General features: G+C 41.8%; 1 protein-coding gene across 6 annotated transcripts in view; it reads left to right on the top strand.

The window, feature by feature from the left end:
* LOC126416237 (calcium release-activated calcium channel protein 1-like) overlaps positions 1 to 27752 on the top strand; it is a 563134-nt gene that overhangs the window by 384763 nt on the left and 150619 nt on the right. The window contains exon 1 of one of the 6 annotated variants that reach the window (XM_050083861.1): positions 25143 to 25353. The exons of 4 other annotated variants lie outside the window; for them this stretch is intronic. In XM_050083861.1, coding sequence (XP_049939818.1) covers positions 25287 to 25353 — 67 coding nt within the window. In that variant the 5' untranslated portion in view covers positions 25143 to 25286. Of the gene's footprint in view, positions 1 to 25142; positions 25354 to 27752 lie in introns of those variants that run through there. One more of the 6 variants, XM_050083852.1, reaches the window with a different exon arrangement.

Here is a 27752-nt window from a genome sequence, read left to right as displayed (position 1 = left end):
AGGTCATCAGTCCCCTAGAACTTGGAACTAATTAAACCTAACTAACCTAAGGACATCACACACATCCATGCCCGAGGCAGGATTCGAACCTGCGACCGTAGCGGTCGCGCGGTTCCAGACTGAAGCGCCTAGAACCGCTCGGCCACTCTGGCCGGCGCCAAAGTAATGTTAAGAATAATTAATAAGAGACTTGAAAAAGTAATGGAGGAGAACTTGGCGTGGAGCAGTTTGGCTTCAGACGAAATACGGGCACCAGAGACGCAATAGGGCTCCTACGAATCTTGGGAGAAAGGTTTACAGAAAAAGGAGGAGACCTCTATATGCGCTTCATCGGTCTAGAAAAGGCATTTGACAATGTGGCTTGGGACAAGCAGGCGACTATAAGGAGGGAAAAGAGAGTGGACTGGAAAACCAGAAGACTTGTAAATTGATTATATCTGCATTAAAAAGCCTCACTCAAACTGAGATGAGAAAGTACAAACTGGATCGGACTACGAAAAGGAGTAAGACAAGGATGCTGTCTATCACCTACCCTCTTCAACCTCTACTTGGAAAATATGATTGACCAATGCTCATTAGATGACAAAGGAGTAGAAATTGGAGGAAGAGGAGTAGGGTGTCTGAGGTTTGCTGATGACGTGGTCCTTCTAGCCACAGGATAAAAAGAATTACAGGATTTAGTAGACACCATTGAAGCTAACGGAAAAAATATGGAATGAAAATTAACACAAAGAAAACAAAAGTATTGGAACTAGGAGGAAATAATTGAAATAAAAATCATGCTGAATGGCGAAATATTAGAACAGGTGCAAAATTTTAAGTATCTTGAAAGCAGGATAGACACCGACTGGAAGTGCAGCACAAAAATTAAAACAAGGTTAGCAATGGCAAAAGAGGCATATGGACTTTGAGGAAGAAAGACAGAGAAAGGCTGAAGGCTTTTGAGATGTGGGCATGGCGGGGGATAGAAAGAATAAGTTTGATGGACAGAGTAAAAAATGATGAAGTACTGAGAAGAGTGGGAGATAAAAGACAGTTACTAGATGTAATTAAAAGAATAAAAAGAAATTGGATTGGGCAAATATTCAGAAAGAATGACGGAGTGATACAAACAGTTTTAGAAGGTTCTGTAGAACGGAAAAGGAAGCGAGGAAGGAAGAGATTCCAGACACTGGATGACGTGATGGACGGTACAACATACAGCAGCCTTAAGAAGGAAGCAACGGATCACAGAAAATGGAGAGGCAAAGGACCTGCTAATACAGCAGAAAACTGATGACGATTATATAATAAAATGTATCCCGACACCTATTAGTAGTCATTAACATGGGTTGTGTCCACCCGTCATCTTTACGAGCCTTGAACTCTGCCGGTGATACTTTCAGTGAGGTATCTGAAGGTCTGTGGAGGAATGGCAGTCCATTTTTCCTCAAGAGCTGAACCCAGAGAAGGTTGTGATGTTGGACGCTGGGGTCTGGAATGTAGTCCAGTTCTTGCGAAACACAGCTAGCTCTTTATACTCATGAAATAATGAGTGCTATCGACAGGGGATGTCAAATTGATTCAATATTTTTAGATTTCCAGAAGGCTTTCGACACCGTTCCTCAGAAGCGTCTTCTAACCAAACTGACTGTGCGCCTATGGAATATCGCCTCAGTTGTGCGACTGGATTCGTGATTTCCTGTCAGGAAGGTAACAGTTCGTAGTAATAGAAGAAAAGCCATCGAGTAAAACAGAAGTAATATCTGGCGTTCCCCAAGGAAGTGTTATAGGCCCTCTACTGTTCCTGATCTATATTAACGACATAGGAAACAATTTGAGTAGCCTTCTTAGATTATTTGCAGATGATGCTGTCATTTACCGTCTTATAAAGTCATCAGACGACCAAAACGAATTGCAAAATAATTTAGATACGATATCTGTGTGGTGCAAAAAGTGGCAATAACCCTGAATAACGAGAAGTGTGAAGTTATTCACATGAGTACTAAAAGAAATCCGCTGAATTGCGATTACACGATAAGTCACACAATTCTGAAGGCTGTAAATTCAACTAAATACTTCGAGATTACAATTACGAATATCCTAAATTGGAACGATCACATAGATAATGTTGTGGTAGAGCAAATGAAAGACTGCGATTCATTGGCAGAACACTTCGAAGGTGCAACAGATCTACTAAAGAGACTGTTTATACTACACTTGTCCGCCATATTCTGGGTTATTGCTGTGCGGTGTGGGATCCGCATCAGATGGGACTGACGTATGACATCGAAAAAGTTCAAAGAAGGGCGGATCGTTTTGTATTATCGCGAAATAGGGGAAATAGTGCCACAGACACGATACGTGAATTGGAGTGGCAATCATTAAAACAAAGGCATTTTTCGTTGCGACGGGATCTTCTCATGACATTTCAGTCACCATTTTTCTCCTCCGATTGCAAAAACATTCTGTTGGCACCCACCTACATAGGGAGAAATGATCATCACGATAAAATAAGAGAAATCAGGGCTCGCACAGAAAAATTTAAGTGCTCGTTTTTCCCGCGAGCCGTTCGAGAGTGGAACGGTAGAGAGACAGCTTGAAGGTGGTTCATTGAGCTCTCTGCCAGGCACTTAATTGTGAATAGCAGAGTTATCAGGTAGATGTAGATGTAGATGTAGAATCCACTCCAAAGATGTTCCATTTGGTTCAGGTCGAGACTCTGGGCAGGCCAGTCCATTGTAGAAATGGCAAGCTCCACAAACCACCACCTCACAGCTGCTGCTTTATGACATTGTCACGCTAATACTAACAACTATCGTCTCCGAACTGTTCCTCTACTGCAAGCAGTACACAATACTGTAAAATTTGATCGCATGTTTCTGCAATTAGCGTTTTCTTAAGCGCAATAATAGAACCACATCCTAACACGAAAGACTTCCGTTCTTCACTGTTGGTACTGACACGTGGTGGCAGGTAACGTTCTCCCTGCATTCGCCAAAGCCAACCCTTCTATCGGATTGCCATAGGGTATAGCGTGATTCCTCACTACACATCATTCGTTTCCAGTCATCCACTTTACAGTGACGTCGCTTTTCACTCCACTTCAAGTATCGCTTAGCATCGACGACAGAAATGTGTGGCTTATGAGAAGCTGCTCGACCACTTTACCCCATTCGTTTTAACTCCCTAGCACATCCACTGTAGTAGATGGACTACTGGCAGCACTTTGGAGCTTTGGAGTGATTCCTTCCTCTGATTCCATGCGTTTTTGTACAACTACCTTCCACAAAGCTCCAGGACCATTGTCCTGTTCTTGGCTTAGCTGTGGGTGTTCGTTCACGTTTCCACTTCACTATCATTCTATCGCCAACCGTAGACTTGAGCAGCTTTAGAAGGGCTGAAATGTCCCTGATGGATATGTTATGCAGTTGACCTCCAACGACTAGTCCACGTTCGAAGTCACTGAGCTCTCCAAAACAATCCATTTTACTGTTACTGCTTGTCTACTGATAGTACCTCCCCCCTCCCCCCCCCCCCCCCCCCCCACACACACACCCACCTCGCCCGGTTCCTTTCACACTGACGAGTTCGTCTCTCGTGACATCTAGTGGTCAATTCCACATTATAAAGGGGTGTCCGGATACCTACGACGCGACAGTGTATGTCCTAACCATCCCCGTGTTTCTCATCCGCCAGTAACTTTCCATATATCTTCATACAAAAATCAGCTTCGAACATCTGACAAGGATGCCCATAAGACAGCTTATGAACGCACGATGCTGGTGCGTGATCTGTTCAGTGACCATCCATGACCGAACTCAGCTTTCACTTTACTACTGAATTTTACGCCCCCTCCAATTTTTGAAAAATGGATGGATATCGATTTACTTTTTAATATCAGAATCCACCTTCATAGTACTAAACATTGCATTCCCAATAAACGACGACAGAATTACTCAGTAATGGACCAAAGAAATTACGGATTCCTCATATGAAACTAATAGGTAAACAATCATTAATAAAACTCTGAAATTTTGTCTTGAAAGTTCAAATCTGCCTAATGTAGGCAAGCTTCTTGTGTTTCATAATCATAGGAAACATTCAAACAATTTACTGTATTTGGCAACATCTATCTTTCTTTCGTTTTCCGTACACACCATCTGTTAGCTTTGTCTCCAGCATATACCAAGCGCCGAGTCTTCCAGAATGATCAAGTCTTCGAAGAAAGTGCGTGACCAATTTGCAATTCCTATCCTTTTCGGTAAGGTTTATTAAGAATCAAAACTGAAACCGGTTTTTTTTCCGAAGAGGTGAAACAAGGGCTGTTCAATATCTAAGAGGACGAATGAAGACTCGTCATCCATTGTTGCAATTATTCAATAAATAAATAAATAACACAAATAAAAACTAAATTATGCAAACATTTCGTTTCGAACAGTGAAGAACTGTGTAAGACTTTCATGTTCTGTATAAAAAAATTAATTGTGATCCAATGCTTGATCTCAGATGGAGAATACTTTACCAGTGTGTACAACTGAAAAATACAGTGTGTACAACTGAAAAATACAGTCGCCTATTCCATAAAGCGTGACTTTCTGCCAGACCGATTTAGTCTGTAACGAACCTTGTGCGCTCATTTTAGCGTTATCTGACTTTCCAAAGAACAGTAAATCCTGTAACACAAACTATTTAAGCAGGCGGTCGTTCGCTGCACAAACATTTGCACAGATTAGTCAGCTTCTCCCAAACAAAACTTCAGCAATGTGCTGCTTGCGCCCTAGCATGTCTTTTTCTCCTCACAAGCTGTCAGTTAACCACTGTGGAACATTCAATCGACTAACACGACAGTCAGGCCACAACAGCGAAGAGCATAGGAGTAGAAGAGTGCTGCTGTCGTTCATGGCAGCTTACAACGGCAATCACATCCGTTGTTTATCGACCAAGTGCCGGGTGTTCCAAATGAATATCGCGGTTGTAAGGCTTTGTAGCGTTTGTAACATTCAGTTTACAGTTCTAAATAATACTTAAAATGAAGAGCAACGCAAACAGTTTCTGTAACAAGTGTTTAATGTGAGCACCATTCGTCACGCGGCACACATTAAGTCGATATGTGAGTTCTTCCCATACCTTGATCAGTGTGTCTGGAGTAATCGTCGCAACAACCGATTTAATCCCGTTTCTAAGTCGGGTAGATCAGCTGACAGCTGATGCACACACACATGAACCTCCAAAGATAAAAATCGAATGCATCGGGTGAACGTCTGTCATTCGGCCTCTTGCGGCCAAGCGAGCGGTCGTGAACGACATCGCTTAACCAGTCGCGTACTGAGTTATGGCAGTGAGGCGGCGCACCATCTTGCTGGCAAATAAAGTTCTGTGATTCAACTTTCTCCGATTGAGAGAAGAGCCACAGTTCTAGCGCATCAAGATAAGAAACACCGGTTACGGTTGCTTTACCGAAAAAGAAAGGCCCATAAAATTACCGTCGTGATATGACACAAAAAACATTCATTACAATGAAATGAACACCCTTAGCTGCTTACAGGCGTTGACATACGTCAACGGGGACAGATGAAAATGTGTGCCCCGACCGGGACTCGAACCCGGGATCTCCTACTTACATGGCAGACACTCTATCCATCTTTTTTTTCGTTTTCGTTCGTTGTATGTGCTCGGAGCGTACGTCGTAAGACATCCGTTTAAGCTCGTCTTTAATCGGTTAACTCAGTTCTTTTTATTACAGAGGGCTGCTAACCCTCTGACCGAACACGCTTTTTTTATTATTATTCTCATTTTGTTCGTTTTCGTTCGTTGTGTGTGCTCGGGGCGGACGTCGTAAGACATCCGTTAAAGTTCGTCTTTGATCGGTTAACTCAGTTTTTTTTTTTTTTATTACAGAGGGCTGCTAACCCTCTGACCGAACACGCTGAGCTACCGTGCCGGCAATCTGAGCCACCGAGGACACAGAGGATAGCGCGACTGCAGGGATTTATCTCTGGCACGCCTCTCGCGAAACCCACATTCTCAACGTATTATCCTGCACTACATTCGTAGTGCCCCCGCCCATTATACTCATTACATGTCCGAAAGAACAGATCCAATCTTAGTAAGTAAAAGAACATTCAATTTAGGGAAGTCTCTTTGCAACTGTTCCATCTCATGGTGATTTGCTGGCCCCCAGATGCGCACATTTGCGCTTGAGTGAAATGTCGATTCGTCTCTGAAGACAACACGATCCAGAAAATCTTCATCGTCATGCAGTAACATTTCGTTTGCAAAGTTCGAGCCTAAACCGTAATCTGTAGGCTTTAGCGCTTGTAAAAGTTGCAAAGCATAAGGAATAGTTGTAAGAGTCTCCTTACAAGTCTTCACACAGACACCACTGTAATTACTAATTCACGATTAGCCTTCCGAACTGATTCCTAGGGGCTTCTACGTCAAAGGCTCTCTCCCTCGTTCAACACGTTCTTCAGTCACTCTAGGTCATCCCGTACTCTTTCCTTTACAAAGACGGCAGCTGAGTCCAAACTGATCATTCCATCTACGAATGTAACAATCACTTGGAGGATTACAATGGAAGTTATGCACGTTGTATTATAACGACAGACACAGGAAGCAATGCATGCTCACAGGTATACAAACACACCTATGAGTCGCTCTTTCATTTGATGTATTATTTATAACTACAAGCTGAATGTAATAAATGCCACAACCCTTAAAAACACAATATTTATTTTGAAACTCGCGATATATTATTTAGTGAGAACATTTTGACCATCACTTTGCCGTGAGAGCGGGTGCTCCTTGATCACGTGGAAGACTCGCCATATCGGTCTGAAAGTGTGTTAAAAGTTTCAAGGATCACAGAGAATTGTTCAGACGTCTTGGTGTGAAGATAATCTGGAAAGCTGCTGAATGAAACTAAGCAAGTTGTAAAGGACCAACTGTTGGCAAAGGAGACCACATACGTATTGAGGCTTTTCACGCGATCACAAAAGTTATGTGAATAATCAAGAGACTGGAACATATGAAGTTATTTACTAGGGAAATAGAAGAGCGTCCTCCAAAGTGTCTTTTCTCCTAGAAACGAATATTTACAGCAAAGGCTAATTTTAAATATAGTACTTCATTTTAGTTCCTGAACTCTGATTTTTGGCAGATGGCTATACTTTTTGTTCTAAATACGGACATAATGGAGAGAAAAATCCTGGTCCTTTTTAATGCCCTTTGTGTTTTGGAGTTAAGTTGCTACGCAGCAATATCACTGAATTTTTCCGCACATTGTCATAAAAATAACTATATTTATCTGGTTCACGTACAAATTCAAAAAATATTGACATCATCCCAACTACCAGTTAACACTAATTTATTTTAAAGTTCATCACACTTTCCCTGATTAAGGCTTCTGCTTAGTGGCTTAATATCAGCTGCAAGAGATGACCGCCTTTTGCCTCCGTTTATCAATGTGAGCTCATGCGCTGCTAGTAAATCGCAAAATGTTATTTGCAAAAGACTGACTTTGAGCATACGCGACCCATTCTCAGCTAATTCTGTTGCCTGCTCGAAAATGCGAGCAGTCATGCGGAACCCATCATGATGCAATTTTTCGCATGCCCAGGCGTTCCTTCAGGGTGCGAAGCACAGTCGTATGCGCTAATCCGGTTTCGTGAGCGATCTCACGAATCGTATAGCGTCGATCACTGTCCACTAACGCGGAAACAGCATGCTCTTCTTCTTCAGAGACGCTAGGACGACCAGCCCGATGCATGTCTGCCACAGTTTGCCGACCTTCGTTGAAGGCTTTTACCCAACGTGCCACTGTTCTGTACGGCAATGCCGATTCCTCGCACGCTTCTTGAAGACCTTGATGAGACTGTCGTGCTGTATGACCTCTGGCACATTCAGTCTTGATCCAACTCCGTTGTTCCTGTTTCGAAAACATAGAGACACCGTTACGTTAGACCGCTCGCTAACAAGTGACTGTGTTTCCCTCGATTGCGCGCACGCCAGTGATATGGGACGGGCGAGTCCTTTTGCTCGGAGGTAAAGTAGGTATGTGAACAACGTGTGCTATCAGCGACAATAGTAGATTCCATTGCATAGTCTCTCCACAGCAGTGTTAACACTATTTAAGTTACAATCTACGTACATATTCATTTATCGGAGGTAGTCATTCGCAAAATCTGAAGTATAATTTTCTTTAATAGAGTTTCAATAATTTAATAGAACAGAGAATCTGGAGGAAAGAGAGAGAGAAGATGATAATGGTTTCACAATGTGGACGCTAAGGCAAAACATTGTCATCACCTGTTTGACAGAGTGCTGGTCCATCTTTGACAAGCAATACAACCGCGATTCTGCGTGGCATGGATTCGACAAGACCGTGAGAGTTTTCTGAAGCTATGCGACACCAGATGCCTACGCACAGGTCATACAATTCCCGTAAATTACGGGCCCGAGGTTTTTGGGCGTGGATCTGGCTCAAATGGCTCTGAGCACTATGGGACTTAACATCTAAGGTCATCAGTCCCCTAGAACTACTTAAACCTAACTAACCCAAGGACATCACACACATCCATGCCCAAGGCAGGATTCGAACCTGCGACCGTAGCAGTCGCGCGGTTCCGGACTGAAGTGCCTAGAAACGCTCGGCCACCGCAGCCGGCGTGGATCTAGCGCCCGATGGTGACCCTGATGTGTTCCGTCGGGTTCAGTTCAGGAGAATTCGATGGCCAAACGTCAACGTGAGTTCACTCCACGCTCCTCAAACCAATGCATTACAATACTGGCCTTTTGACACGGACTGTTAGGTGGAAGATGCCCTCGCAGTTGGAGAAGACATCAAGTGCTGCAGGTGGTCAGAAATAATGTTCATGTATTCCACAGCTGTCATGATGCCTGTGAGATTACAAGGAATACTGTAATAGTATAACTAATTTGCTGGATGTGGTAATGTTTACTGTGGAAGAACAGTTGGGGTGTAACAAACACAAGTCAAAATATTTATGGTTCAAATGGCTCTGAGCACTATGGGACTTAACTTCTTTGGTCATCAGTCCCCTAGAACTTAGAACTACTTAAACCTAACTAACCTAAGGACATCACACACATCCATGCCCGAGGCAGGATTCGAACCTGCGACCGTAGCGGTCGCGCGGTTCCAGACTGTAACGCCTAGAACCGCTTGGCCACTCCGGCCGGCAATATATTTTTGGAGTCACCTTCTGGATAAAGAGAGGAGGCAGCATGTAACAGTTTCACATTGAATTATTAGTTACATAATTGTCTATGCCTCAGTGCATAACTTGGTACATGTGTTAATAATGTAAGGTGTGCTTGTCTTGCTAATCATTGGATTTGCTGGGTATCTGATCACTGAAATACGAGTACTCCATAAACATAAGAGCTCTTGAAAATATTTAAAAACTCATATTTAAAGCATAGTAGCAGGGATAATATTTTGGACATTAAAGAACATGTTTTATAAAAAAATTAAGTGGTAAAGATGTTTGAGAACCTCTACATAATAAGTTATTGTCTTTTATTGTGAAGGTACTGTTCAGTTTTCGATCTATGTAGAGCAAGATGAGTATTTCGTATGCCACACCTTTTAGGCAAACACGTGATTAAACAAAAGAAGAGGGGTGAAACTGCCAAAAAGTTGAGTGCCCTTAAATATGTAAATAATCTGATGATTGTCTACAAAATACTATATGGTGTTTAGTTTTACGTATTTTAATATTGCAACATTGTAAATGCATAATGGCCATGTTTAGAAATAATATATTTGACTAATGTAGTGTCACGTGACCGGACACAGGACGGAGGATAGGGGACAAAGGTCGAGGTCTTTTGATCGTAGTCCCTCGGTGCGGATAAGAGCCGCCGACATAGTATCACGTGGCCATCAGTTTGTTTTGTGGATGTGATTTAGAAAAATGGAAAACGTTTTCATTCTAAACAGTTGTCGGTGTAAATCATTTGTAAACGATCATGATTTAGACAAATACTTGAATTCATTCAGTGCTATTTACTCGACATAGGGCGCGAATGCAACTGTGAACAACTGAACCCCTTTTGCAGACGAGTCATGGTAAAAGTTTGTGTACAAGCCCGAGTGAAGTTGCATGCCTTTAATTACTATCACAAGTCTCATGGAAGCCTAGCTAAATGTCCCTCATATCATAAAACTGCCCCACTGGTCTGCGTCCATGTGCATGTTTCGGGCAGCCTGGATGACGACGTGTCGGGGCACGACCACTGACCTGGTGTAACAAGGAACGTGATTTATCCGACCAGGCAACGCTTATCCATTTATCCACGGTCCAGTCTCGATCATCCCGTCCGTGCTCGCGGCAGCCGTCACTGGCGCTGTCGGTGCGACAACATGGGAACACGTAGAGGTTGTCTGCTGTGGAGCCTCGTATTCAACAATGAGCGCTAAACGGTAGCTGCGAAACACGTGTGACTACACCTCCATTGTACTCTGCTGTCACATCTGCCATTTGTCGTCGCAGAGCAGGGAAGTCTCCTGTCTTGAGGCGTGGAAGTCCAACAGCTACTCGCATATTCTTGGTTTCGCCAGCCGTCAGTCACTTTCCATAGACGAATGAAATACACAGGAAGTGCAGGGAAGCTAAGGCGAAATGGCTACATGAAAAGTGTGAAGAAACCGAAAAAGAAATGATTCTCGGAAGGACTGACTCAGCATCCAGCAAAGTCAAAACAACCTTCGGTGAAATTAAGAGCAAGGGCGGTAACATTAAGAGTGTAGTGAGAATTACACCGTTAAATGCGGAGGAGAGAGCGGATAGATGGAGCGAGTACGTGGAAGACCTCTGTGAGGTGGACGACTTACCTGATGACGTGATAGAAGTAGAAACAAAAGTCGATAGGGTAGAGTTATAGGATCCAGTATTAGAATTAGAATTTAGAAGATATTTGGAAAACTTAAAATCAGATAATGCAGAAGGGATAAATAACATTCTATCTGAATTTCTAAAATCATTAGCCGCGTGGTTTGAGGCGTCATGTCACAGACTGCGCGGCCCCTCCCGCCGGACGTTCGAGTCCTTCCTCGGACATGGGTGTGTGTGTTGTTCTTAGTATAAGTTAGTTTAAGTAGTGTGTAAGTCTAGGGACCGATGACTTACGCAGTTTGGTCCCTTAGGAATTCACACGTATTTGAATATTTTCGCCGCGCGGGATTAGCCGAGCGGTCTCAGGCACTGCAGTCATGGACTGTGCGGCTGGTCCCGGCGGAGGTTCGAGTCCTCCCTCAGCATGGGTGTGTGTGTTTGTCCTTAGGATAATTTAGGTTAAGTAGTGTGTAAGCTTAGGGACTGATGACCTTAGCAGTTAAGTCCCATAAGATTTCACACACATTTGAACATTTTTTTAAATATTTTCTAAAATCATTGAGGGAAGTGGCAACAGAAAGATTATTGAAGGTGGTGTGTAGAATGTGAGACTGGCGGTATATCATCAGACTTTCGGCAAAACATGATCCACAGAATTCCGTAGACTGCAAAGTGCGAGAATTACTGTACAACCAGCTTAACAGCTCATGATCTAAGTGACTGACAAGAATAAAATACAGAAGAATGGAAAAGAGAATTGAGTATCTGTTATATAACGATCAGTTTGGCTTTAGGAAAGTTAAAGGCACCAGATAGGCAGTTTTGATGTTGCGGCTGATAAACGAAGCAAGACTGAAGAAAAATCAAGATAAGTTCGTAAGATTTGTCGACCTGGAAAAAGCGTTCGTCAAAGCAAAATGGTGCAAGATGTTCGAAATCCCTAGAAAAATAGGGATAAGCATAGGTAAAGATGGGCAGTATACATTATATCCAAGAAGCAAGACAGAACAATAAGAATGGAAGGCCAAGAACGAAATGCACAGATTAAAAAGAATTCAAGACAGCAGTCTGTAGCCGCAGCTGTTTAAGTCTATACGTCGCACAAGCAATGATGGAAATAAAACAAAGGTTCAGGAGTGCTATTAAAATTCAAGGTGAAAGATATCAATGGTAAGATTCGCTAATGACATTGCTATTCTCAGTGAAAGTGGACAAGAACTACAGGACCTGTTGGATGGAATTAACAGTCTAATGAGTATATAATATGAATTGAGAGTAAATCGAAGAAAGAAGAAACTATTGAGACGTAGCAGAAATGAGAACAGTGAGAAACTTAACATCATAATTGGTTCAAATATGTGTGAATTCCTAAGGGACCAAACTGCTGATATCATCAGTCGCTAGCCTTACACACTACTTAAACTAACTTATGCTAAGAACAACACACACATCCATGCCCGAGGGAGGACTCGCCCCCGACAGGAGGGACCGCACAATCCGTAGATGGCACCTCAAACCACGCAGCCACTCCGCGCGCTTCACAATTGGTGATCATGAAGGGTGCGATTTGTGCTTTTACCAGTGGGGGGGGGGGGGGGGGGGGGAATATCTTAGGGGGTTAGTAGAATTATATATGTTACTAGCTTGGACCGTGGCGTTATGCATGGCTAAACAGCTATTTATAAATAGATGTTAATGGCGAAACTCACTATTCACGCGTATGCACTATCAGAAAAGCCATCCCTTGTTATATCTTTAAAAGTACATTATAGGTAAGGCTTCTTTACAAAATCATCTACATACAGGTATACGAGAGGAATTCAAAAAGTAGAGGCACATTTGTGAAAAGCTGTACTTATTCTGATGTTAGAAAACTGAAACATATTAGTAGTATTAATAGTAACACTTACTAAAAACTTTCAGTGTTCGGCTCCACAAATGTAAATTATATGTAAAGTTTTACTCCAGTGCGAGGGAAATAAACATCCCAGGTTGGGATGCATAAACTATATCCAGAGGAGGGGACGGTCTGATGCAGAGGGGGGGAAATCCCCCCCCCCATCCTCCCCTGCAAATCGCACACTGTGACCATGAAGTAAGATGAAGTTAAGGAATTTTGCTACATAGGCATCAAAATAATCCATGACGAATGGAGCAAGGAGGACATGAAAAGCAAACGAGCACTCGCAAAAAGGGCATTCCTGGCAAAGTATCAAACATAGGCCTCAATTTGAGGAAGAAATTTCTGAGAACGTACCTTTGGAGCACAGCATTGTATGGCAGTGAACCATGGACTGTGGGAAAAACAGAAAAGAAGAGAATAGAAGCAGCTGAGATATGATGTTACACAAGAATGCTGAAAATTAGATGGATTGGTAAGGTAAGGAATGAGGAAGTTCTCCACAGAATCGGGAAGGAAGGGAATGTATGGAGAACAGTGACAAGAAGAAGGGACAGAATGATAGGACATATGTTATGTTAAGACATGCGGGAATAATTTCCATGGTACTAGAGGGAGCGGTAGAGGTCTAAAACTGCAGAGTAAGACAGAGATTGGGATGCTTCCAGAAAATAGTGGAGGACGTAGGTTCCAAGTGCTACTCTGAGATGAAAAGGTTGGCACAGGAGAGGAATTCGTGGCGGGCCGCTTCAAACCAGTCAGAAGACTGATGACTCAAAGATCGTCACGACAGTAGCACGCAGTCAAACGGCTTCGCAGTTCCCGATATGCTCGTTTCTAGGCGCAGGGTCATAACAGCCAGCCTTTGTCAAAGACGCTAATATCAGTGAATTCCACAATTTGCGGCACATAACGTCGGTGAACTCAAAGTAGTAAATGCGTTTTGCTATTTGGGGAGAAAAATAACTAATGGTGGTATAAGTAGAGAGGATATAAAATGTAGACTGGCAATGGCAAGGAAAGCGTTTCTGAAGAAGAGAAATTTGTTAACATCGAGTATAGATTTAAGTGTCAGGAAGTCATTTCTGAAAGTATTTGTATGGAGTGTAGCCATGTATGGAAGTGAAACACGGACGATAAATAGTTTGGTCAAGAAGAGAATAGAAGCTATGGAAATGTGGTGCTACAGAAGAATGCTGAAAATTAGATGGGTATATCACGTAACTAATGAGGAGGTATTGAATAGAATTGGGGAGAAGAGAAATTTGTCGCACAACTTGACTAGAAGAAGGGATCAGTTGGTAAGACATGTTTTGAGGCATCAAGGGATCACCAATTTAGTATTGGAGGGAAGCGTGGAGGGTAAAAATTGTAGAGGGAGACCAAGAAATGAATACACTAAGCAGATTCAGAAGGACGTAGGTTGCAGTAGGTACTGGGAGATGAAGAAGCTTGCACAGGATAGAGTAGCATGGAGGGCTGCATCAAACCAGTCTCTGGACTGAAGACCACAACAATAACAACAACAACGTTGGTAGACTGATTCCCTATTCGTCTCTGCTCCGCTTATTTACTTTCCGACTGCATCACGAGCCTGCACAACGCCGCTAAGTGGCATTCAGTCCCGCTGTGGACAGTGGTCATAATGTTCTGCCCCATCAGTTTATATATATTTGCAAAAACTTCGAAAGAGAGCAAATTTAGAAATGAGTGTACATGGCAGGTTGGTGGAGTATTGGCAACAATCCTGCTAGGACTATGGTTACAAAGTGCAGGGTATTTATAAATTAGTTAGGGTGTTTATACCTAAATTATACAAAATTAACCTTTAATTGTGAAAAGATAAATTACTTACAGTATGTATGATACGCACTGAGTGCAGTGTGTCTTAAAGTCTTATTCCCGCCTTAACACTGTTAGTTCCCGACGTTCCCGCTAGGTGGCATGCGCGAATGAGTTATTCCGACGTGAACGTGGTGCAACAATATCAAATGGTTCAAATGGCTCTGAGCACTATGGGACTCAACTGCTGAGGTCATTAGTCCCCTAGAACTTAGAACTAGTTAAACCTAACTAACCTAAGGACATCACAAACATCCATGCCCGAGGCAGGAGTCGAACCTGCGACCGTAGCGGTCTTGCGGTTCCAGACTGCAGCGCCTTTAACCGCACGGCCACTTCGGCCGGCCAACAATATCCGGGCCATCACAACCACCTGATTTAAGCCCAATGGACTTCTGTGTAAGGGGCTACATTAAAGACAGAGTGCTTGTTCCTCCGCTTCCGAGGAACGTCGACGAGCTGCGACAACGGATAGCACATGCAGAGCTGCTACCAAACATCAAGACTTGCTTCATAGGATTTGGTAGGAAACATGACAGATGGGACATTGCCGTGTTACAAAAGGTAGCTACATTGAACATTTGTAAATAAAACTTGAAGATTGCTTCATTCTGCGCTGTATCAAACATTTCTGCAAGTTATTTACCTTTTCACAACTAAAAGATACTTTCGTATAAATAATTTATGAACACCCTGTACAGTATATTTTGTTCACTTTGTTTTGGTTTAAAGCCAAGTTTCGACACTGAACTATAAACCGAGAATAAACAATCACTGGCAACGGAAGTAAACACAGCAGTGTTCGCAAATTTTGTGACAGAAGCTACAAAGAATATAGGCAGTTGACAAAATGTTTTACGATAACTGCCTTCCTCAGCATGTGGTAAGCGAGTAAGGCGAATACTGTTTGCTTGTCTTGAACGGGAGGATACTTGGGACGTTGGCAAGAAGCTGCGGCGTTGGATTCCAACGCATTTATACACCGAACGAGACTCGGGGCACTACTGTGGGAGCACTTGTGGTTTTCACACGACTGGCGGCGCCGATGCTCCGGAAGTTACGTAACCAGTCCGCAAAATTCAATTTGTCCCGCTTGCCGAGGTGACTGCGAGGCGCCGCTGTGGATTCGGAACCACGTAATGTGCTTTTACTTGTTGAGCAGGGGTTCTCCTCGTATTTATCGATATTTGAGTGTTCGTGCCTAACGAAAAATTAGCAGAAGTTTCCATGATGGCAGTAATCGCACGAACGCCGAAATGATCAACAGTTTATCATAGGTCGTTGTAACAGTGAGGGATATCAAGCGATAGGAAGAAAACGTAAAAGTCATTCCCATTTTCAAGAAGGACATCGGACAGATGGGCACAATTATACGTTTATATCAGCCGGCTGTTGTGACCGAGCCATCCTAGGCGCTTTACTCCTGAACCGCACTGCTGCTACGGTCGCAGATTCGTATCCTGCCTCGGACATGGATATGTGTGCTGTCCTTAGGTTAGTTAGGTTTAAGTAGTTCTAAGTCTAGGGGATGACCTCAGATGTTAAGTCCCATAGTGCTCAGAGCCATTTGAACCCTTTTTTTACGTTTATATCGCTGACGTCAATCTGTAGCAAAATTATAAAACATGTATTGTGCTGGAAACAATAACAATGCCTAGGACTAACCACGTAAAACAAATGCAAAGGACGATCAAAAGCTTTCCGTTCGAAGGCCATACAGTTCAGAAACGGTATGGCAATCAGACAAAATCGCCGTAAGCACTGAGGCAATGATCCCACCGAAGCATCAGGTTGAGATATCCGTCTGGTAAAACACTGTATGCTGTTGCAGGAAGCAGTCCATCCGTAACTGCTTGCTGCATATCCTCATCCGATAGGAATCGTCCACCGTTCAAGGCCTTTTTCAAGGGACCCAAAGCGTGGTAACCACATGAGAAGAGAGCAGGACTAAAGGGTGGGTGCTCGAGTCTCTCCCACTTGAGTTGACGTAATTTATGCTTTACGACATTTCTGATATTGGGGAGGGTGTTATCATGAAGCAGCAGCACCCTATATTCGACGGAACTTAGCGCGCCATTCCACAATCGTGGTTTCGACAGACATGCTGCCCCACACACATTCTTCATTCTCCGATGTTTGTCCTTCGGTAGCCAGGAAAAGATAATAGCAAGTTGGTCCTGTTTGGACGCATTTGGTAATAATGTCGTAGCACACGTATCGGAAAGACACGATGACTATTACATTAATTCTTTGCTTACATGTCGATGCTTGAATACCCGAATTCTTCAGCTCTACAATAACCCTTCCCAGTGTTAGTCATTAGCTAGTCTCTTCAACCTATATTTATTGCAGCCTTTTTCCTGTATCAGCTGATCGATGTATTTCAGCGGTAGTTGTCCCCTTCATGTTTTACCTACCATTGACGCTTCTAAAATCGTATTCATCATAGGTACACGTCCTAATATGTGCCGATCCATGTCTATCTCGAAGCAGGTAGGATTTAAGGTGTTCCGCATATCAGATTTCATTTCCTTTCGCGTCAGTACTTCTACGCCAATTATTGTGCCCATCCACAATATTTTCTTTTTAATGTTGAATAACAAGTAAACTGTTTTTATTCTATTGATTTTTGTATATTTCAAACTAGTTTTCGGCTTACTGGGCCATCTTGAGGAAACAACTAACTATCGTCTGAAGGGGATATGTAAACAAACATTATAACCAAAGATACAATCCACTTGCATAGAGTATGGTGCATGAAGCTTGTTCCTTAACGTTGAGATTGAAGTTTATGCAATTCAATGTAATTGAGGTACACAATATTACAGGTTAAATGGTTATAACGCTAAATTTTGTGATGTCTTGACACTGGCTGAGAAACTGTTAAACTGAACACTCTTCATTTATGTTGCGCAACGAACATGTTTTTAACTGTGTAAATTATACTGTAAGATTATGTATTTTAATTATTACGTAAAATACTACCCATTGCCTAAAGTTTTAGAGGTTATATGTTTATGATGCCATAGTTCGAGAGGTCGTTTGCTCCCACTGTCAGGTAAGGCTGTTTGTCAAAAGCTGTAGTGTTTTTCTCTACTATTCCTGTTTCACGTTTCTGTTTGATATGAAATTACTCCTCACGCGATTATCCTGATAATACTAATTTTCTCCTAATGTTCTAATGTACTTTTTTTTTTTCAAGAGTACCAGAACAGATGTAAAACAGGTTAAATATTAACGGGTATGTTCTTTCAAAATAAATATTAGATTCTCGGCGTTCGTAACAATGTACATCTGGAGTTACGTAGTACAATTTTCTTTGCTGGTGATTTTCCACGTAGCTTCTGCAGCGCCTTTCCTTGTTTCCAGTTATTCGCGAATTAGTAAAGACAGCAACCATAATGTGTTCACAAATGAAGTAAATTTCTGACCTAATACAGAATGTAGTCGTATTCTGTCTCTCTCAAAAAATTAAATTGAGGTTTCCTAAAATAGTCTTGCAAGTGACTAAGTCGGTATGAAACAGAGTTTCAGAGTTGCGTAACGAGAAGTCGTAACGAACGGGGGGAAGACTACATTGGCGGCGGTGCCAGACAACAACGAGCTATATATAAAAGGCAAAAATCTGGACCCTGTGCGGCCCGATGTAGCTGCCGTAAATACCCGCTGCTCTGCGCCATCAGAGAACTCTTTGTGTTGTTGCTGCTGCTTTAGGTTATAAGCTTCGCAGATCAGTACCACCGAGTAAAGTCAATGCTCACGACTTCGTACGGCTGTTCGATGAATGAACACCCTATTGTTGTCTTTCATAGGCAGGCTAGTGATCACAGTACGTAGGTAGTTAAGTCCTTCTTGACGTAGCATTTCTATCTCTTACCTTTGTTGTCAGCTGGCTGTAATTACCATAATTCGTTTACTGACCCCTCTGTTTATAAGCGATGTTCTCATTTTTTATCTAGAATGTTTCCCTTAAATGCCTTGAGAAAGCTGTTATCGTGAATTTAATTTTCATCAAGTTTGGTTTATCTCTTTTGTATGGTGCTAATCTGTGTCCTTTTTCACTAATTTCGTATAAAACCTTGTCATTGGATTTTACCTCGATTCATTATGTTTCTTTTTTTGTTATTTGTCTTTATATGACATCTCTCTCCTCTTCACTGTTTCTATATTTCCCAATATCACTAACGCAGCTTAAGACGCTCCAAACAAACTTCTTGGAAATTTTTTCCTTGATTATAGTATATCCAGATGATTGTTTGTTAGTATATTAGTTTCATATCCCAAGTTTTGCTTGACCACAAAATGGTTCAAATGGCTCTGAGCACTATGGGACTTAACATCTCAGGTCATCAGTCCCCTAGAACCTAGAACTACTTAAACCTAACTAACCTAAGGACATCACATACATCCATGCCCGATGCAGGATTCGAACCTGCGACCGTAGCGGTCGCGCGGTTCCAGACTGAAGCGCCTAGAACCGCTCGGTCACATAGGCCGGTTCGACCACAAAAATTCCGCTGTAAGGCGTATTGTCATTGGTTACAGTTCTCCTCAACAATAGAATTAATTTACTCAATTAGTCTGATCTGATGACTGGGTCCAGTTCATCTATAACTATCAATTTAAGTTCCTTTGTATTTATCCTCGGGTAAGTTTGGTCAGGTCGTCTGTCAGAACCCTTATCATGTACTTTAATTCCTTCTGCGGCATTAGAAAGGATCGCGGCACTTGAAAATGGCGTTGTAAGCCGAAACAGGAAAGCTTGTTGTGCAGAAATATCTAGAGACAAGCAAATAAATATTACATTGCAGCTATTGGAATTGACTCATTGTAAAATGTTGCTTTTCATTTCTAATTTGCTTAAGCGATTTACACTAAAATACATATTTGGGATACAAATTGTTAGAAGTGAAGATCAGTGACACTGTTTCAGAGTTGGCGTGTAGATTTCACATTAGAAGGCATTCCAGCGAGCTAATCACCATGTATGGATGTGCATCACACAAGCAGAGTACTTACTTTCTGTCTAGAAGGGCGATCTAAAAAGGAGCGTACGCTGTGGTTTCAGCGCCGAAATAGGTTTTTCAGCTGAACGTTTGAGGGGAGAAGGTAGGTTCTTTCCCGCATCGTGCAACACATGGTACATGTTGTAAACAGAGACTGGGATCAATCACACGTGCACTCGTACACGCGCGTGGGAAGGGTCTGACAGACCAAAACAGGCGGCACTCGCAGAGAAAAACGAATGAGGTTCTGTCTTCACTTCTCGGCACCGACAAGTGTCATCTAAAATTAAAATGATGTCATGTCAGAGAATCATAGACAAACAAGGATACGTGCGTACGATATTCAGCAATGAATATTCTGCTTCTGTTTAAGCAGGAATGACGAAGGCACCCTAGTCACTATCAAATGAAAGGAATTATTGTTGAGTGCCCTGTTGCTCGAAGATGTGGAGTCAAGTTACGGGACACGGCTGCCTACAAAGCTAAGTTACTTCCTTATGCATTCCAGACACGTGGACAGCATGCTAGTAGTTGCTCTACAGATCTATGCCTCACACCCGGGGAGAATTTTAGAACAAGATAACACTCAGTCTCCCAAACCCCACCCCCACCCCCATTCAGACACACACATATATACCTTCCTCGGTGAAGAACTGGTTGCAATCCATGTGCACTATCCCATGGCTTGCATCAGCACATGAAGCGTCCCAGATCGATAACGTACAGAGTGAAATTGAGCGTAACCCTCAGAAAGCGACTCTTGTGCAATATTCCAGAACGTTTTGCAGTGATTGAAGCAGTGCCGATCAACTATTACAGGACGTTTTTCAGATAGCATTGTATGATCCATGCTCCGGTACAGCACACAGTGTGCAAAATGGAGCTAGTACTACTTTATTACTAATTCCGCGTCATTTACCAGTCACGACTGGATGGACTGCGTCCAAATTATATACATACATATGAGTGTTTGCAATTTTCCATATAACATGTGAAGAAAATTGTTCACAATAAGGACTGTCCAATCACTTTGCTCGCTGTTGAGAAGTTGTTTAGCTGAGTATAAAGTGTGCTGTCTGAAGTCGTATGAAATTTATCTTTTGAATGTTCCTGGCGGCAGGTACTGCACTTCTCAATGCAGTGTGTTGAACACCTTTAGAACAACCATTAGAAAACTATTTTGTCTTCCAGACAGTCGACTGCTTGGTATTCCAGTGATCCTCTTGTTGCGGGTGTCATACTTCTGTATTTCTTGTCTCTTGCGGATGAGGCACAGAAACACACACACTCCGAAGACGGCCCTTATTCCTAGCTGGTTAAATATAGGCTCGCATAGCTCTAGCCTTTTGCTTGTAGTGGTGATGCTGACAGCATTGTTTTATGATATTAACACGTCCTTGCAACCTGAAGGGTATCATTGTGTATTAAACTGGGGACCTAGAAACGACAGAGAGGCATCGTCGCGCCGTAGCCCTCAGTTGTTCACAACTCCATAACAGGCCACAGCAGTCCATCCACCTCACCACCGCCCCACACCGGACCCAGGGTTACTGTGCAGTTCGGTCGCCAGTGGACCCCCCAGGGAACATCTTATACCAGACGAATGTAACCCCAAGTGAATGCGTGGTAGAGTAATTATGGCGTCCGCCTACGTGGAGACAGTGTTTGCGCAGCAATCGCCGACATAGGCGTAATAAGGGAAACCAGCCCGCAGTCGCCGAGGTAGATGGAAAACCGCCTTAGAAAACATCCTCAGCATACCGGACCTCGACACTAACCCGCCGTGCGGATTCCTGCCGTGGGCTGGCACTCTTTCCCACTCGGGAAGCAGCGCGTTAGACTGCGCGGCTAGCCGGGCGGGCTACGGATGTCATACTTACGGAGCTATGAAATAGTTCATAATACACCGTTGTAGCTACTGGTCAGTTAGCACATCCTTTGGTCCTTCAGAACATATATTACACGGGAGAGCTCGTAGTACACATACATTCCAGAATGAGATTTTCGCTCTGCATCGGAGTGTGCGCTGATATGAAACTTTCTGGCAGATTAAAACTGTGTGCCCGACCGAGACTCGAACTCGGGACCTTTGCCTTTCGCGGGCAAGTGCTCTACCAACTGAGCTACCGAAGCACGACTCACGCCCGGTACTCACAGCTTTACTTCTGCCAGTACCTCGTCTCCTACCTTCAAAACTTTACAGAAGGAGAGCTTCTGTAAAGTTTGGAAGGTAGGAGACGAGGTACTGGCAGAAGTAAAGCTGTGAGTACCGGGCGTGAGTCGTGCTTCGGTAGCTCAGTTAGTAGAGCACTTGCCCGCGAAAGGCAAAGGTCCCGAGTTCGAGTCTCGGTCGGGCACACAGTTTTAATCTGCCAGGAAGTTACACATACATTGTTTGCTCATTTATTGACAGTTCGCTGTCAGTCATAAAGCTCAGCAGTTTGACAGCCTCCATATTATCCTGGCATACAATGTTGCTGTGGCTGTTTATCAGATGATGCGCTTCTTTTTATTTCGTTTTATTTTTGACGAACCACCTTTTGGTGTTTTCAAATATCATCACTGTTGCTTCTAGAGCTTGTGCACCAGTTTTTTCTTTAGCAAAAAGGGCGGAGTCATCAACAAATTGTAGCATGTGGTAGTTACAACCTATATCATTGGCATAAATAAGATACATGATAGGTCTCTTGACGGATTCCTTGGGCACAGCATGATCCAATTTTTCTTCTTGGGAGCGCTCCATGGTTGATGCTACCTGCCTTCGGTTTTCAAATTAAGATTGATAAGATTTAAGAGTTGCCAGAACATCATCTCCAATACCATAAAAATTAACTTATTGAGCGGTATCTTGTGCGAAATGCTTTCAAATGCTGCGCTAAGGTCAGAGAAAGTCAGTGCCACATTTTCTCTGTCCTCAGCGCCTGCTTTATCTTTGTAATTAAGTCCAGTGCTGCTGTAACAATTGACTTTCCTTTGCGATGCTATGTATCCTGGAAGAGTTTACTGTCTTCAAAGTAATTACAGACTTCATAAATTTAACTAAACTTGGAGTTATTGAAGTTGGTCTAAGACTGGACACTTCACGTGGGTCACTTTTATTGTAGACAGGTACTGCCCGTTACAGTTTCAGCGATTCTGAGAGGACACCAATGGATAAACATTTGGCTAGTAGTTGAGCAAACTCTGGTAAAATTCTCTTTGGGACCGTGAAGGACATACCATATATCTCAACTTTGTGAATGCTTATATATGAATTCACTTTCTTTTACAAAGTCCTTAGGCTGTACTTAATTCCAGTCTTTAATAATGCAACGGTTTACATTTTTTATATGAGCTGTCCCCCTATGAACCATGGACCTTGCCGTTGGTGGGGAGGCTTGCGTGCCTCAACGATACAGATAGCCGAACTGTAGGTGCAACCACAACGGAGGGGTATCTGTTGAGAGGCCAGATAAACATGTGGTTCCTGAAGAGGGGCAGCAGCCTTTTCAGTAGTTGCAGGGGCAACAGTCTGGATGATTGACTGATCCGGACCTGTAACACTAACCAAAACGGCCTTACTGTGCTGGTACTGCGAACGGCTGAAAGCAAGGGGAAACTACAGCCGTAATTTTTCCCGAGGGCATGCAGCTTTACTGTATGATTAAATGATGATGGCGTCCTCTTGGGCAAAATATTCAGGAGGTAAAATAGTCCCCCATTCGGATCTCCGGGCGCGGACTACTCAAGAGGACGTCGTTATCAGGAGAAAGAAAACTGGCGTTCTACGGATCGGAGCATGGAATGTCAGATGCCTTAATCGGGCAGGTAGGTTAGAAAATTTAAGAAGGGAAATGGATAGTTTAAAGTTAGGTATAGTGGGAATTAGTGAAGTTGTGTGGCAGGAGGAACAAGACTTTTGGTCAGGTGAATACAGGGTTATAAATACAAAATCAAATAGGGATAATGCAGGAGTAGATTTAATAATGAATAAAAAAAGGAGTGCAGGTAAGCTACTACAAACAGCATAGTGAGCGCATTATTGTGGCCAAGATAGACACGAAGCCCACGCCTACTACAGTAGTACAAGTTTATATGCCAACTAGCTCTGCAGATGATGAAAAAATTGATGAAATGTATGATGAGATAAAAGAAATTATTCAGGTAGTGAAGGGAGACGAAAATTTAATAGTCATGGGTGACTGGAACTCGACAGTAGGAAAAGGAAGAGAAGGAAACATAGTAGGTGAATATGGATTGGGGCTAAGAAATGAAAGAGGAAGCCGCCTGGTAGAATTTTGCACAGAGCATAACTTAATTATAGTTAACACTTGGTCCAAGAATCATGAAAGAAGGTTGTATACATGGAAGAACACTGGAGATACTAGAAGATTTCAGATAGACTATATAATGATAAGACAGAGATTCAGGAACCAGATTTTAAATTGTAAGACATTTCCAGGGGCAGATGTGGACTCTGAACACAATCTACTGGTTATGAACTGTAGACTAAAACTAAGAAACTGCAAAAAGGTGGGAATTTAAGGAGATGGAATCTGGATAAACTGAAAGGACCAGAGTTTCTACAGAGTTTGACAGGAATGGGGGAAAGAAATACATTAGAAGAAGAATGAGTAACTTTGAGGAATGAAATAGTGAAGGCATCGACATTGACCACAGAAGACAACGTCCAGGCAATTACGGAGCTGATTTTCCAGCGATGGGCAAATTCTCACAACGGTTCTCTCCTTGACCAAGGAGCGGATTCCTATCGTCGCGGAATTGAGCGATTGGCAAAACGTTTCGATCGTTGTTCACAGAGACGTTGTAACTACCAGTATGTTACTATCGTTATGTATCTGTGTCACTTTCAGTAAAAGTTACCTGGCCTTCGAAAATAATGGGTAATTTACTTTGTTTTTAAAAAATGGTCTCGTACCTTCGGGAAACACATACCAGTACAAACTACTCTTTCTTGCACTTAAACGTGCTATCATTTCGATTTCTGACATTGGTGGCAATCTATGATATGGCACATTGTTAATTATTTTTAGAACCGGGACTGGTTTAACGTTGCCACTAATGATGTTTATACGCCTTGTCAGATACTTAACTGTGTGCAGCAGATAAACAAAACGAGTGTTCGTGATGTGTAACGTTATACCGGTATGAAAATAGCTATTGATACCGACTTCCCTGTGAAGAGTTTCGTTCGATCAACATTGTATAAATTAAATGGTAGCTTCGAATTCGAATCAAGGCGCAACCTGGCATTTTTAACTTTCTAAAGAGTTACCCGAGGCTAACGTCAAGTTAACTTTAATCCATCTGTTAATCAACAAATCACTGGATTTGATTGTTGACAGAATGTAAAATACTTGCTAAATTACAAGGAAATTAATTTCGTATTCACTGACAACTATATTCTAATTGATATGCGCCAACTTTTTAATTCACAGTTCTAAATCGTTCTACACATCATAGATCTGAACTGAAATCACTCACAGTAACACGTGGCTCAGTGGCTATGGTGAGGAGTGGGGATTGCCCTGTTGTGACAACTGGTAGGAGAAGTAAACAAACATGGCGGAATAGTATTTTTAAAAGGGAGCGGAAAGGTTATTACGAGCTGTTAGGGATAATTATATGCAAAATATGGTACACAGAAGCAGCATAACAGCAGTTGGATATTAGTAATGTTGTCGGGTAAATGGCGAAATGTACATGTCTGCAGTGTCAATGCCTATATTCGGAATCCTAAAGTTTAAATCTTCGACGCGAGAAGGTTTGTATTAAAAAAAATGTTTACTGTGAAATTCAGTTCTTGGTTTTATTTGTATGTTGCGGTTTTATGTCATGTGGTGGCGTAATGATTTTATTATTTGTATTACCTATATTTGGAAATACTGCAGTACAGGGAAAACAACTGTGATTGCAGACGTTACTTAAAAGTAAAACTAGAAATGTTATCTGTAATATCATTTTCAGTAATAACGGCAGTGTGTGCAGAGGTACAGTGCGTTGACTTATTTATTTATTTAGATTCCATAAATCCTATACAGCGAGACATTCCCACGGATGTAGGACTTGTCAGATTAATACAAATTATACAAAAGCAATACGTGAAAAACACTTGCAAGAGGAGATTTAGGTATAAGAAAAATACAAGTTAATAGGTATAGGCAAAATTACACTTAAAAAAGTTAAAATAAGGGCAGATCTTAATATCTACATAAAAGACGTAACAGTGATTCAAACTATCGTAATGCATAAGAGTACATCAGATTTAATTAAAACAAAAATCAATTAGAGTTAACACAATCTAATTATTCTTTGACTGAATAAAATGAATAACCTATTAGTGTTTGACCTGTTGTTTAAATTTGGGAACCTCGTGGACAGGTGATTTCAGTGATGTTGGGAGAGCATCGAACACCTTGCAGCTCATGTAATGGACTCCTTTTTGTACAGTACTGATGTTTTTTTTAAATTCATAAAGGAGGTCCATCATCCTCCAGGCATTGTGGGTATGGTATGAATCATTGGTTTTGTGTAGTTGCTCATTTTTACCAATGAAACATAACAGGGAGTAGATATATTGACACACAGTTGTCAGTATGCCTAATTTTCTAAAAAGGTTTCCACAAGAATGTCTTGGCTGAACACCTCTCATTATCTTAATAAATCTCTTTTGAGCAATGAATATTTTTTTGGAATGTGGCTGATTACTGCAGAAAACTATGGCATACAACAATAGTGCATGTGGGATTACAACTCAATAATAAATTCAGTTGAGAAGGTCATACCACAGAATTGCTTAAGTGCCTAAACAAGTCTGTATGTGCCGTGAGAATGATGTCAGATGTAGGCGATATAAATATAAAAAACACTTGAATACTTTGCTTACTTTCATTCTTTTATGTCATATGGGATCATATTCTGGGGCAACTCATCAAACCAAGCAAACGTTTTTATGGTGCAAAAGCGTGTGATACGAATCATTTGTGGTGTAAATCCAAGAACATCTTGTAGGAACCTGTTCACAGAACTTTGTGTTCTAACCTCTGCTTCTCAGTATATTTATTCCTTAATGAAATTTGTTGCAGGTAGTAGGCCTACATCTCTATTTCCAGCCAATAGCTCAATGCATAGTATCAAAACTAGGAATAAGAACAATCTACATAAAGACCTAAAGTCACTTACCTTGGTTCAAAAAGGGGTCCAATGCTCAGAAATATACATTTTCAATAAATTGCCAGCAACCATTAAAAACTTGGTTTCATATAAAACAGATTTTGAAAGACTTTTTGATAGGCAACTCCTTCTACTCCATAGATGAATATCTTAACAGAGACTGTTATGCTTGCTTAAGTTAAAATATCTTTTAGATTTCAGTTTTGACAACACTTGGTCACAACAATCAAGATTAGGTATTTTGTGTATGATAAATTTATTAATAGTGCATAACGGTGTTTCATTCTAACAGTATGTTAATTCTGTAAATATTAACTGTTCCAATTTACTGCATCGTATTAATCTGTTTTGATTATCTCCTGACAAATGATTAAGGTAGTAAGTATTATATTCAATTGTTTTATGTTACACTTTCTGACATGTTCCACACCCACGAGAACCATCTCATTTTTTGGTTCTATGGAATGAAAACTGAATGTAATGTAATCTAAAATAAACCGTTTTTGTGGTGTCTCAGTCTTTCTTACATCCAAATGAACAAACTTTATCTTGCCAACATTTCGTGATAACCCATTATTTTTAAACCAATTAAATATTTGATTAAAGACAATATTGACCAATTCCTCAAGATTGTGGTTGGGAATTTTGTTGATGAGGATGGGAGTGTCATCAGCGAAATGAGTAAAGTGAGTTTTAAAGCTAGTACACAAGGTAAGGTCATTGATAAAGATGAGGTAGAGAAGGGGCCCAAGTAAAGAGCTCTGGTGAACACCAGAGCCAATAGAGCCCCTGCTAGATGTCACAGAGTGCCCTTCAGATTTGTTCAACACAACTTACTTTCTTCCAGTTAGGTAAGATTTAATCCATGAGCCAGCTGATCCACTTACACCATAATATTCAGCCTTTGCTAAGAGGATTTCATGGTTAACATTATCAAAGGCTTAGAAAGATCACAGAAGATACCAACAGGAGATAATTTATTATTAAAAG

This window comes from Schistocerca serialis, chromosome 1 (assembly GCF_023864345.2).
Source record: "Schistocerca serialis cubense isolate TAMUIC-IGC-003099 chromosome 1, iqSchSeri2.2, whole genome shotgun sequence".
Lineage (NCBI taxonomy): Eukaryota > Metazoa > Arthropoda > Insecta > Orthoptera > Acrididae > Schistocerca > Schistocerca serialis.
Note: the sequence above shows the minus strand (reverse complement) of the source record. Positions and strands in the feature narration are given on the sequence as shown.